The 14,468-nt window shown below is 32.6% G+C and overlaps 1 protein-coding gene and 1 pseudogene across 1 annotated transcript; both read left to right on the top strand.

Annotated features, from left to right (window-relative positions):
• The first annotated feature begins 3,161 nt into the window (after positions 1-3,161).
• LOC131630192 (F-box/FBD/LRR-repeat protein At5g56420-like) lies at positions 3,162-3,867 on the top strand (annotated as a pseudogene).
• Positions 3,868-10,145: 6,278 nt separating this feature from the next.
• LOC131630193 (uncharacterized) lies at positions 10,146-10,649 on the top strand. Its single transcript, XM_058900981.1, has one exon. It carries the CDS (start codon positions 10,146-10,148, stop codon positions 10,647-10,649), a length of 504 nt encoding a protein of 167 aa, XP_058756964.1.
• Positions 10,650-14,468: the final 3,819 nt, after the last annotated feature.

A 14,468-nucleotide genomic window follows, 5' to 3' on the forward strand; every position in this document is an offset into this window, starting at 1 on the left:
AGGAACTTCTTTATTATTTTCTCTTGATTTTTGAGTGATGAAATAAATGTCCCTCGTAACTTGTAGTACTGACAAGAGGGAAAATTTTGGGGTGCAACAGATGCAACAACTGTTAAAATTGTTGGATGGAGTTACGGTCCGAGATATTTGTTGGATTCATGCGCATTCGATAAAGTTATTCAATATGTTCTTGACAGTGCTCATTCTCGATTCTACCTACGACACCAACAAGTATCGACTTTCATTATTTGAGATGGTTGGTGTTACATCTACCGAGAAGACTTACGCCGTTAGTTTTTCTTTTTTGGAGTATGAAAAAGAGGATAATTTTAGGTGGGCATTATATGTGTGTCGGTTACATCTTTTGATGTGTTTTGTAGTTTGAAAGTTTAATATATGCACTCTTTAACATTGCAATATAATCATTTTTTTGTCATTTATAAATTCTAATGAAAGGTGTAGTATGTGTATATGTGTTTCTATTATTTTGCCCTGCTATATTATTCTGTTCTGCTAAAAAAACTAACAGGGAAAGTTCCGTAGATGTATCTATGGAAGGTTTAAAATTTGTAAAGTATGGGTTTTTTCCGTAGATACGCCTAGGAAAACAAAATGTCTAGCTTCTTTCCATGAATATACCTATGGAAAATTCTGTGACAAAAAATGAGTGGTCCATATTCACCTAGGTTTTCTATAAATTTGGGGTTTCTAATGTTGTATTTCACAAAAACAAAAAAATATCTCAATATGATTACAACATCCGTTGGTATGTCGAAAGTGTCTCCTACTCCGACCGAAGAACACCCGGGAAGATGTTCAAACTCCGCGATTACACCTCGCTCGACAATATCATTAACGAAATCCACTACCTCCTACCTTAGAGTGACAAATGAAAGGTTGTGAAACTCGAGTATCGTTCACCTTCATCTGAAAACGGAGGGAACGACATTTACAACAACTTTGAGCTCAATAACCAAAAAGATGTTTTAGCCATGTGGCGAATGTATTACGGTTTCAAAGAGAAAATCCCGCTCGAGTTCGTAGCGACAGTGCAAAGAACGAATCAATGTAATGCCGATTTTCTGAGAACATCCACCGAGCTATTGAAATGTAATATTTAATTTTCTGTTGAAATCATCAATGTAATGCCGATTTTAATCTATGAATGTTATTTTTATCGCTGCAATGTTGATTTTGTTAGTTATCATTATTATTTATTATATTTTATTGTATCTTTATAAGGGTAGTTAGGTCTTTCTCTACTTTTGATATTTATACTCTGATGTAACCCTTACTCACACACTTTTGATTTATTCTATTAAAACCCTAACCAAAAGGTTCTTTCTCTTTCCCATTGTTTATATTTGTTCACTGTTGCTAACAGATCTTATGGTTTTTTGTATCTGGTTTATTTCGTAGATTTACATACGGAAGTGTTCGGTATATGTATCTACGGAACATTTTCACGCAAATGTAAAAAAAAGTGTTTTCTAATATACATATACCGAAGCAGACATGCATTTTTGGAAGCACACATGGTACCTAAGAACCTCAAAAAGTGTAATGAGAGTTTCCCTAAATTATTTGTAACTATGTTAATATGTCACACATATTAAATATTTTTTTTAGTCTATATAAATTTGCACCCGTTTTTAGTTTAATTCGAGTAATAGAGATTTGATTATAATAATATTTTTAATTTAAACTTGTTTTTAAAATTGCCACCGTATTTCTTATTTACACCTGTTTTTAGTATATCAGGTATAAATTTTAAAATTATATTATTCTTTTTGCACTAGTGATAGTTTATGAGCATCTAAAGCATATATATAATAAAATTCATACTGTACGTTAGATTAATCCCTTATCTCATACCATATTATCTTTTGACAATTTGAGATTCCTTCAACCTTGAGCACTTGAGCATGATCAATCTTTTCATAGAGGGAGTGGAGGATTTATGGCAACCTCAGGGACAACGGAGGCTTGCTGTTGGACGATAGAATGAGTAGCTTTCAATGTCGCCATTGTCGACTGATCTAATGAAGGATCTGAAGGAGAAGAGTTTGAATTCGGATAGAAGCAAAAAGGAATGGAAATTTGTACTCCGATTGACTGAAGGAGATATTGATTTCTAACAAAGGATATTCTAATGAATCAAGAGAGATTTGATAGTGGAAAATTGTAGCAATTAGAAGTTGATTCCCACATACGGAGTCAATGTTCTATGGTAGAGCTAAATGGATCGAAAAAGTAAAATGCATAGCTTGTTGTGGTTGCTGTGAGCCTTTGACGCAATGGAGTATAGTTGACCTGCAAAGTTAGTCTTTCACCGCTCAAGTCATTATGATAGTGAAAAATTATGTTCGAATGAGAGAGGATTTGAATACTTGTGAAGTGACACACTTTTTCTTTAAATATGAGAAATGGTTTATAACTAAATGCATGTGAAGCGTGGCATAAGATTAGCCTTTAGATTAATTTAGATGGGTTAGCATGTCATTCGCGTGAACAATTGTATCTTCAATGAAAAGAGGTGATTTACGTGTTCTGCATCTTATGCTTCGCAACACATTTATCTTTTGAATCTTTTATTTTCTTTGCTCTTTGTAAGAAAAAATTTCAATAAGAAATAAGTTGTAAATAAGATTGGAAAAATAAATTATAAATAATTTATATAAATAAAAAATTATAATAAAGTTAATCTTCATTGCTAGTGTAAAAAAAACTATTAATATGCCATGTCATAAAAAAATTAAAAATAAAAGTGTAATTTAGTAATATAATGAATTTAAATATGGTACACTGTGAGTGTTAAATGATATTCAGATTTCCCATGTCATATTAGTATTTTAAAATAAAAATGTGTTTTAAACTCTTTTACACCGTGCATTTCCTTTTTTTTCTCTAATACAATTGGTTTTTGGTATATATATATTTTTATTTCAAACAGCAACGACTTCCCTCGTTCTTTTCTTTTAACAAAATCAGTTCCAGTTACTGAAAAAGCAAAGTGAATTCGTTCCGCTCTCGATCAATTTCGACGCCACCATTCCGGTTATAGAAAAAGCCCAAACCCTAATTATAACAGAAATCTCTATATATTGCCGCAATGCTGATAATCCTCTATACTTCTTTGCTTGCCCCATTCAAAATTACTAATCATGTCTTCTGGCCGTTCAATTCCGACGGAGGATAGAATTAGCGACCTGCCGGAGTCAATTCTCTGCCACATTCTCTCCTTCCTTCCAACCAAATCTGTTGCAACCACAATGATTCTCTCGGAGAGATGGAGACCGGTATGGCTCTCTGTCCTTATTCTCAACTTCGATGACAAGGCTTTGAATGACTTTCAGATATTTCGCAAGTTTGTTTATTCAATCATGTTCTCTTTGCGAGCCAAAAAGGCCACGATCCAATCGTTTAACTTGAAATTAGGCCACGATCCAAAGAGAATTGAATAGAATTTTTAAATTTGTGGTGCAACGAGGAGTCAAGAATCTTAACTTTGACTTGTCTGGTAAACGGCGATGTATCAAATTACCTCCTTGCATTCTCAGTTGTAAGACACTTCAGGTTCTTAGATTAGAAAACATAAAAATGTGGGATTATGATCGAGTGAATTTTCCTTGTCTTCGAACTCTTCATTTGAATAACGTTGATTTCACATCTCCTAAATATTTTGCAAAGTTTCTACATGGCTGCCCTATTCTAGAAGATTTGAATGCAAAATCACGTACCTTCCAGAAATCAATCGATCCCATGGAAAGCTTGAATGCTTTACCTAATTTGGTCAAAGTAAGGGTTTGTTATAATATGGATATTCTGATGTCTTTGGTTTGTAAGACGAGAATTTTGCATATATAACAGGTATGAATGTTATCCTACTGAATATTCACTATTTGAGAATTACTATGATGATGTAGGTTGTGTTGGGTGCTCAGTTGTTTTGCTGGTCGGGATAGATTTTCGGACATCTTGTGTTTGAGGTAAATATTGTTCCATCAGTGTCAAACGTCACTACAAGAAATTTTCCATATACAAACGGACACCATTAGTGATGGCTGATAGATCTATGGGTATAAATAACATATACTAACAAAATTTTGTTACTGTAGGTATATGTATCATATGTTAGAAAATAACTTATAAGGTTTCGTGGGTATAGGTTCCATGGTAGGAAAATTCATCTTCACTTTTAGTATATTTAATTTTTAAATAAAATAAATATATTTAATAAATTTTTAAAAGAAAATGGATATTAACTTATATTTTAAATTAACTATGTACCTTTATTTTTAACACAATAGTGAAAACCTTTTTTTTTTCCTCTTCCGCCAAAATATATGCGCTAATGCCTTTTCATTTCTCTCCTTGACCCATATTTCCACGTTTCATTTCCCTCCCAACAAAAGCTTTTCTATCCCAAAAAAATACAAAATCAAAATAGATGATCAAAACTCGTTTTCTCTCATGTTCTCGCCGCTGTTTTGATTTTCCATATCGTTCTCCTGCTTCACGTGTTGCCATCCTCACATCTGCAACAATTGTTTTTCTTAGTGGTTTGTGATGAGTCTTGCCCTAATTACTCTTGTTATCATTCTTTCTTTGTTATGTTTCAGTTTCATTTACTCTAACTCATTTTTTGTTTGACAATTAGGTATTTAAAACAAGGGATTTTGCTTTGTAATCGACGTCAAGGTCTGAAGCTTCAGGTACAAAACTAACACTTAAAATTCTTTACCTGTCACTTTGTTTGAAGATCGATCTGATTTAATTTCCACTCTATATAAACAAATTTTTAAAATGTGAAAATCTTTCTTATACTAGTAGTTGCTAAAAATATAAGTTTTGTAAAAAATTATGTATACTGGTTTTGAGTGTTGCGGAAAAAGCAGGATTTACTGTGGTTCGGTTCGGTTAGTTCAATTTATTACATAGATTTTCGTTTTCATCTTCTGGGTTTCTAAGTTGCAGATCTGATCTCCGATTGTAGTTTTTTTCACAAAATACACTTAAGGTTCATCTTGTTTGTATAGCTCTTAGTTTTGCATTAGATTTGGTAGAATGATGGTGTACAAGCTAATGGAAAAGAGACTTCTGAAAAGCGGAAGAACTTACCCGCAAAAATCCTTCGTTGGTTTCCTTTGAAACAAAGGTTGTAGAGGTTATTCTTGTCATCTAAAATATCTGAATCAATGAGATGGCACCATGAGAGTAGATTGAATGATGGTTCTCTTAGGCATCCGGCTGAATCACTTGCTTGGAAGGAATTTAACTCCCGATATCCAACATTTTCGTTAGATCCGCGTAATGTTCGATTAGGGGTGGCTTCTGATGGATTTAATCCTTTTAAGACTATGAGTATAACTCATAGCACTTGGCCTGCCATCCTAATTTCTTACAATCATCCTCAATTGAGAAAAGCAGCAAGATTGATTGTAAGATTTTCTTTCATTCATATATGTCTTTTGGTTTGCTGCTTTGTTACCTTCTGATTTTGGAGAATTTGTTATTTAGAGTTTTTGTGTGTCACTTTGATTCTAACTTTATAAGCTGGCACATCTGACTATATCATTTTTTTAGTATGGTCATTGCATTTGAGTCCACAACTTATTACTATTTGAATTATAAATTTTTTCATTAGCTCTTTAGTCCCCTAACATGGTGACTATATCATTTTTTTTGTTTAGCTTTATGGACCTTATCATGAATCTTGTTGCTAGTAGTATTGGCTTGTTTGCAATTACAGTGTCAACATTTTTGTTCAGTTATATATGATATTTCAACATTAGTTACTTCATCACTAGTTTATTGTGAAAATGGTACAAGAGGTGGTATTTCAACCATTTTTTAAGTTTAAGTTTTTTTTGCATGGTTGTTTTTACAGTGTCAACACTTTTGTTCAGTTATATATAGATTTGCGGGAGAAGATGTGAATGACATTTTACGAGCTGCAAGACAGGTATATTTTATTTTACTCTTTGAGTTCATATTTTAGAATATTATCAAAACAATAACTTAATTGAATTTGTAAATTTTTTGTTTTATTTTTTATAGGTGACAAATGCTTCTAGTTCCCCCGAACAAAGGAATTCTCCAAGTCCTTCCACTAACGAAGATCAAAGAGAGAAAGATTAGAAGCTGATTTTATATTGGATGTGTTTTTTGTCATGTGTTGTGTTGTGAGTTCTTTGTTTTCTTATTTGACTGGATTTGGTGACTACTACTATCTAATTGGATTTGGTTTTAAATCATATTGCACTTTATTGCTTTGTAGGGATCTCATGCACATGCATATTTAGGTGGTTGTAAGTTTTTAGATTTATAATTTTATGATGGATTAGAAGCAAACAGTGGCTGTCATATTGTTATACTCTAAGATATTTGGTGCAATTTTAATTTTGAAGCATTTTATTATATGGTTTGTCCACTCTTTTTTTGCGTGTTCTTCAAATTTCATTAAAAAAATACATTTTATTATATGGTTTGTCCACTCTTTCATAACAATGTCCAAGCTTATTCGATGAATGAAAGTTGTTGGTTGCATTTGCAAGCTTAATAAAAAATTAAATAAAAAAATAAAGTGGCTAACCAATAAAACTCTACAAATTTATTTCATCTCATTATGCACATTACATAGGATTCCATACTAGAAAAAAAACAACAAACCATACTCTCCCGAGGCTGCCAGGCTAGTGCTAAATAGATAGGTAATAGATATTGATAACAAGGATACCGTAGTGACACATATCCGCATTTCACAGACAAAAACTCCCTCCTATGCAAAACCAATCCGAATTATGCCATTATAACTCGACCTACACTCTTTGTTCTTTTTCACCTCTTTTTCATTCTAGCGCAATCACATTAAGCCCGTTATCCGTACACATTCATAGTAAGGAAACCGGTTAGCGACTATGATCCTTTTCATTAGCACAGGGTTCTAGTTACAAAAGTGGCACACCCCTTTTTATAACCCATCGCAATTGTGGGGGATCGGACCGTAATCCGCCCTACCGAGTCCAATACCAGAGACCAATAGACCAACTAACAATGGGCGTTACTTTTTTTTTTAGAATCAACAACCGTTGGGCTAAATGACCGGGTGAGGGTCACCTAACTTAGAAGGTGTATTCCTTTTTTTTTTTCAATTTAATCGAACATTCATTCGTTATTTTTCAGGATCATTCACTTATATTCATCGGCCGCCAAACGTAGATGTGCTTAAGATGGTGCCGACTGCTAGTATAAACTACTTAAGAGGCTACTTCAAAACTTAGAACTCGAGGTCTCGGCATAATGGTTATTCAAATCGGACACACATACTTAGGGAATTTAGGGTGTTAGGACGGTACCGATAGTATCAAAACTTTCCTAAGTCTACTTAACATAGCTTAGACGGCAATGGTGAGATGGGCAATTCTTCTTCTTCTTCTTGGATGGTTGGCATGATAGATAATCTAGACGTCTTGGTTTGAAAGTTTTGACGGCGAATATAAGATTGTGTTGTCGATACCCTTTTGGACTCTATAGCCCTCCTATTTGCAAGCTTAGCCTCCAATACTCTTTTGTTCTTCATTAAATTCTTCATTGCCGTATTCAAGAGTATAATTTCGTTACTTATGTATCTTATATTTTCACTCTTGTGTATCTTAGATGGCATTGATGGATAATCTAGACGACATTGTTTGAAAGTTTTGACGACGAAGATAACATTGAGTTGTCCATACCCGTTTGGACTCCATAGCCCTCTTATTTGCAAGTTTAGCCTCCAACACTCTTTTGTTCTTGAAAAAATTCTTCATTGCCGTATTAAAGAGTATAATGTCGTTACTTGTGTATCTTATATTTTCACCTTTGTGTATCTTAGATGGCATCGGTGAGACGGACGAGTCTTCTTCTTGTACGGTAGACATGATGGATAATCTAGACGGCTTGGTTTGAAAGGTTTGACGACGAAGATAACATTGAGTTTTCGATACACGTTTGGATTGTATAAACATTTTATTTGCAAGCTTAGCCTCCAACCCTCCTTTTTTCTTCATTGAGTTCTTCATTGCCATTTTTAAGAGTATCATGTTGTTACTTGTGTAACTTATATTTTCACCCTTAATTTTGTAATCATGGTTTTTCTTTGGTTTTGATATTGGTGACAACGTTGCTTTGGATGGATTCATTTTACTGTATACGAGTAGTAACTATCTGAATTAGGCTTTTTCTTGTGACTTTTTATATGAAAATGAGTCTAAAGAATGAATTATAATTTTGTGATTCTCCATTAAATAGGTAGATTAGTTAGATAAAGGCTATTATTTTTTTAAGGAAAAGTTTGTTAGAGAGATTTGAAACTAAGATTATAAATAATTTATTGACTTGACTTTTAAATTATGTAACCATTTTTTTCACACTGTGTTTGTCGTTGTTACCTCACTGTTAATTTAAAATAAATTTCAAAAAAAAAATTGGTTTATAAAATTGAATAAAAAATATTAAACGTATTTATTATTTAGTATTTTAGTAAGTCTACAAAAAAATTTGTTACACTCGTTTTATAGGAATAGTTTGGTACACTAATTTTATAGGAATAGTTTGTTACAATAATTTCAAATATTATTTTATTATTTAGTCTTTTAGTAACACTCCTTATTAAAACTTTTGATTGAATGTCTAATATTTAATCTACATAGAAGGCGGATTTTATAGGATTAGTTTGTTGCACTTTTAAAATTAGGGTCATAATAATTTGTTTTTTTAAGGAAAATAATGACTTAATATCATATATAGCTCTAATTTGTTTCAGCTTTTTTTTTTAAATAATTATATAAGATTTTTTTCGTTTCAAATTTTTAAAAATTATTTAATTTGTATGGTGTTGTATATTTTTCTTCTTTAAAAATTACAAATATTTGTTAAAAACATATTTTAAATAATTTTTTAAAATATTTCAATATTTTTTATTATTATTTTGGATATTAAAATTTTTTAAATTTGTAAACACTTTTTAAATAGGCTTTCATTAAAAGTTATTTTGAGATAAATATTTTTATAACTAAAGTAAGATTTTGAACATGTTTTAATCGTCAAAATTAATCTCTCAATTTATAAAAAATAAATTTCAAAATAATTTTAAAATTTTTATAAAATTATTTTATAAAATAATTTTAAAATAAAAAAGTTCACTTTTTTAAAGTTAAAAGGAACCGGCCTATACTTTTGTTATTTTTTAATGATTTTTAAATATAATATTCTTTTAAATACAATGTTAATCATCTCAAATTTTATGGATATTCTTTTAATATATAAAAAAATAATTATTTAGTTTAAATGAAAAATTCATTTTAGAATGTAAAATGAGTTGTATCTATCATTAATTTATAAATTAAATAATAAATTGAAGATCTATCATAACAATTCCAAAACTAAAATTTGTTAAAATAAAAAATTAATAATTATTTTAGTTTTACAATTTATCCATCTTAGAAAATTTAAATAAAAAATAATGTATGTTGTTCTATTCCAGTCAAATATCTAAAGCTGGAGAATCATATTTATTGTTTCACAAATGTTCATTCCATGTTGTCTGAACCCAATATCGCCTATCATATATAACCCTTCTCCTACCCTGTAACACCCTAAATCTCGCACATAATTTATCAAAGAATTTAATCAAATAAATTGTCGTAAGAACAAAATCTATTGATACTCCTTGAGTTTTGATGATAACAAAGTACTGTTTTTTTAATAGGCAATTGAATATAAGAACTCGCACTAGGGGTGAAACCCTTACAATACAGAGAAGCTACACATGATTGAAACAATCCATTGGTACTTTATACCAATCGTAGATACTAGGAAGCGAAAGCGGATTAGAACTAGCTAACCAACTCCAAGAAAAATACAAAATATTGAAATACACCTTATCAAAACTATATGAAACATTATCAAAGAGTATTGCATTTCACATAATCCATATACACCAAGAAGTAGCGAACCAAATTGTGTTAATCTTCTTCCTTATAGTGGCGAATGAAGTGGTGGATTATGATAGAAAAGAAGAAAGAGATTGTTTGCTTTTTAAATTGGATTTTGAGAAGCCTTATGCTAAAGTTAGTTGAAGTTATTGGCGATATATGATGAAAAGGATGGGTTTTGGGGGAAGATGGATGGGATGGATTGAGTTATTGGTTTTCAATAGTAAGATGTCGGTTCTTGTTAATGGTAGTTCTACCAAAGAATTCGAAGTGTTCCGAGGGTTGAGACAAAGTGACCCCTTCTCACCTTTTCTTTATGTTTTATTGGCGGAAGGTCTTTTGGGGTTAGTGACGAAATCCATTGAAGTTGGGGATTTAGCCATAAAAGGTTCTTGTTGGGTGGAAAATATTCAATTTGCATATGATACTCTACTTGTGCGAGAAGGGACGTGGAAGCATGTTTGGGCGATTAAGGCGGTGATTCAGGCATTTGAAATTGTGTCGGGCCTTGGAATTAATTGTCATAAAAGTAAATTGATGGGTATTAATTCAAGGGGTCCGTTTTTAGAAGCCGCACCAGTTCTTGTAAAGTGGAGGAAAGAAAATTTTATTTCCTTGGTATTCCCATTGGTTTTGATCCTAGGAAGGATACGACTTGGAATCCTCTATTGGTGAAAATGAAGAATCGACTGGGGGTTGTAAAAATCACTTCCTCATTTTGGGAGGTAGGATTACTCTATTGAAGTCTATTATTTCTTCTTTGACCATATTCACTATGTCTTTTTACAAAATGCCAAAGAAGGAGGTGAAAGAGTTTAATAGGATCCAACGCAAATTTTTGTTAGGGGGTGGGGTGGAAGAGAAAAGGAAGATTCTTTGAGTTAGTTGGAAGAATGTAATTTTACCTTTCACAAAGGGGAATTAGGGGTAAAAAACATCGAAGTATTTAATTTAGCACTCCTTAACAAATGAAAATGGAGTACCATACCTCACTTTCAGTTTATCAGCACAATCAATGACTCTGAAGATTCTTTCAATTTCCTTCAGTCACTTCTGAGCACCTTCTGGATCGTGAGTGCTCTTGAACAATGGAGGATTGTTCCTCTGAAAACTCCCCAATTACCTGTCAGCACTGATCCCAACTCCATCGGCATTTCCTCCCAGCACACCAGCAATCATGCCTAAAGCCTTAGCGATAACTGTAGCAACTTGCCCTAAAAAATTAGCTTTTTAGAGTCGCCTTCTATTCTACCAGGGTGAATAGGAAACCCTACGAAGTTATAGAGAATTATGGGTAAGTTATTATAATCAGGTCAAAGGAAGGTGTTAGGCACCCTTAACCCTTTCCTAAGGTTTTAAGTTTAAAGCAAAGGTTCGTGGCTAAAGAGTGAAAGGTAAAATTCGAACCTAATTAGAATTTTGGGGAAGGGGACTTGCCTTGGTTATCCAAGTGCCTACGAACCAGAGTCTACGTAGTTCGGGTCAGAGTTGTACGCCTTAGATTTAATATGAAGGTATGAAGGTATTTTAAATTACCTTATCGCAGTTTTGAAATTCATAGTTTGCAAGGTATTTTGAATTACCTTATCGCAGTTTTGAAATTTGTAGTTTGTAATTTTGTAAGAGAAATTGTGTTTTAATATGGCGTACAACCCTAATTATAATATTTTCTATTAATCGCGATGATCAATAGATTTGATCACCATAACTAACAAATAAAATAAAGAATTGCTAATTATTCTAACCGATTAATTCGATTATCACCATTAGCAAATAAATGTGTTTTAAATAAATTCTTTGAAGTAATTTATTCATCGTTAACCATCGTAATCAATAAGTTTGATTAAAACGAATAACGAATTAAGGAGGGATTACTAATCATCGTAACCAATTGAATCGGTTAAAACCCTTTAGTAAATAACCCTATTTAGATATATTATTTAATTAATTAAATAATTGATTATTAACCATCGCGATCGATTAATTCGATCGAAACGAATAATAAATAAAATCTTAATTTTAGTATTAATTAATTTTGAAAATCAAATTTTATATATATTAAAAATATATTAAGTTAATTAAGTAATTATATAAATAATATAAAAATAAAAAGATAAACCTGGGAGTGATCCTGTCTGGTGCGCTTTGAAGATGCATGGTAGGGAAGCGTGCTTCTGGCCTTTAGATCTGATTGTGATATGATCCTATCATCTGGATGTGAGGACGTATGGTGAGCGCGCGTAGGCTTGTTGCGTAGGATCTGCAGAATGTTAATTCAAGAAAAAAACAAACAAGGGCCAGGGATCGATCCCTGGACCCTTTAGTCACCCAAACACGTGCGTTACCACATGTGCTGCGTTTTTTCCGTGTTAAAAATACCACTTCAGAATAATATTAACAAAAATATAAAAGGTAAATTACTGGTTCAAACCGAGTCAAACTGGGCTTATGTGGCGCCGACTAGCAATCAGAATTGGAGAGAGGATCAAGACTTTTGACCAGCAAATATAGACGCTCCACGTGTGGCTGAGAGGAAGCTTTGCACTGTTCACCTTCTTCCTCCTTGAACGCTGCGGATTTAGCCGCAAAATTTGCTTCGGATTTACTTGCGGATTTTTCTGCAGGTTCTTCCCCCCCATGCATACGACTTTGAAACCTACAAAAGATGAACCAAACGCAAACCAAGATTGCCCAAATCTATCAAACCAAGCCTTGCGAACACCATGGCGTAATCGTTTTGGATCAAAACCTCTTGTAGCATAAAAAACGCAAGCTTTCATTGTTTTTGCCCTAACCATGGTAACTTGGAATTCTCACGTGAAAGCTTTGACTTAAGGGCATGGACGTTCTCTAAATCATACCATAAACTCATAAAAATCGTCAAATTACACTATAACACCAAGATATATGCAAAACGAAAAATCCAAAAACATATGAAAACATGAACAATGCGGTATGAGTATGTAAACAATATGGGTGTCGTGTATCAGTCAAGTTACTCACTCTAAATTACCTCAGGAAGATGATTGAATGAATGGTAAGCCTTGAAAACCTCTTGAAACAGGAATACGAAAATTACACCTTTTTTGGAAATATTTCCTTTGAAATCATAGTGCTTTGGCTCTGATTTTTCATCCTCCCTTGATACAGATATAGTGTCCATGTTTATATTGAAATTTGATAGTAAACCTTTCCAAATTTGGTTCAATCCTAACCATCTCTTTCCAATATCAATTACCATGAAATTTTGATTAAAATTAGGATATTTGGGTAATTGAAACTGATTGTAAAAATCAAATCTTGGATTTAAAACAAATTATTCATATTTTATATGATTTATTAACATTTAAATGAATTAAAATTCAAATAAATAATTAAATTCCATAAAAATAAAATAGTTGGTTTTAAAAGTCATGATAAAGCCCATGGCACGTTTGAACCTCAAATCTTAGGCCCATTGGTACAAAATATCAAACTTCTCCATTTCGCCTTAAGTGCATTTTCTCCAAATCGACCAACTTATGCAAGTCATAACTCTTTCAATATTAATCATATGGAGATGATCTAGTACTTTTTGGAAAGCCCAAGATGTCCTCTACAAGCCACTTTGGAACCGTTTTTGTGTTTGAGGACTTTATCCTGATGATATTGCTCCTGAAAAAAAAAACAACTTTTTGCGATCTCCTAGAAGGACCTGTAATGTTTTGGCTCATATCTCTCCAATGGTGCATTTATGGCCTTAGAATGTATGATAGAAAGTTGTAGAGAATTCAATTTCCTTCAAAATAGGTTTTATTTGGGAAATATTTGATACTCCATGTGAAAGTTATGGCCAGTCAAAGTTTAGTTGACTTTTTAGACCAAAGTTTATTGATGAATTGGCTTCTGGCCCGATTACGAAAATGTAGAGAATGCCAAAACGGTCTTGGCCGCGCTAAAACCAAGCTCATTTGACCTTCCAGTCAAAGGTTATGAATTTTGCATTTTCCGCATAAACACACTTTCGCACCGAACTTTCTTGAAACAAAGGAACTTCTTTATTATTTTCTCTTGATTTTTGAGTGATGAAATAAATGTCCCTCGTAACTTATAGTACTGACAAGAGGGAAAATTTTGGGGTGCAACAGATGCAACAGCTGTTAAAATTGTTGGATGGAGTTACGGTCCGAGATATTTGTTGGATTCATGCGCATTCGATAAAGTTATTCAATATGTTCTTGACAGTGCTCATTCTCGATTCTACCTACGACACCAACAAGCATCGACTTTCATTATTTGAGATGGTTGGTGTTACATCTACCGAGAAGACTTACGCCGTTAGTTTTGCTTTTTTGGAGTATGAAAAAGAGGATAATTTTAGGTGGGCATTATATGTGTGTCGGTTACATCTTTTGATGTGTTTTGTAGTTTGAAAGTTTAATATATGCACTCTTTAACATTGCAATATAATAATTTTTTTGTCATTTATAAATTCTAATGAGAGGTGTAGTATGT

Source organism: Vicia villosa, unplaced genomic scaffold (assembly GCF_029867415.1).
Source record: "Vicia villosa cultivar HV-30 ecotype Madison, WI unplaced genomic scaffold, Vvil1.0 ctg.000655F_1_1, whole genome shotgun sequence".
Classification (NCBI taxonomy): Eukaryota; Viridiplantae; Streptophyta; class Magnoliopsida; order Fabales; family Fabaceae; genus Vicia; species Vicia villosa.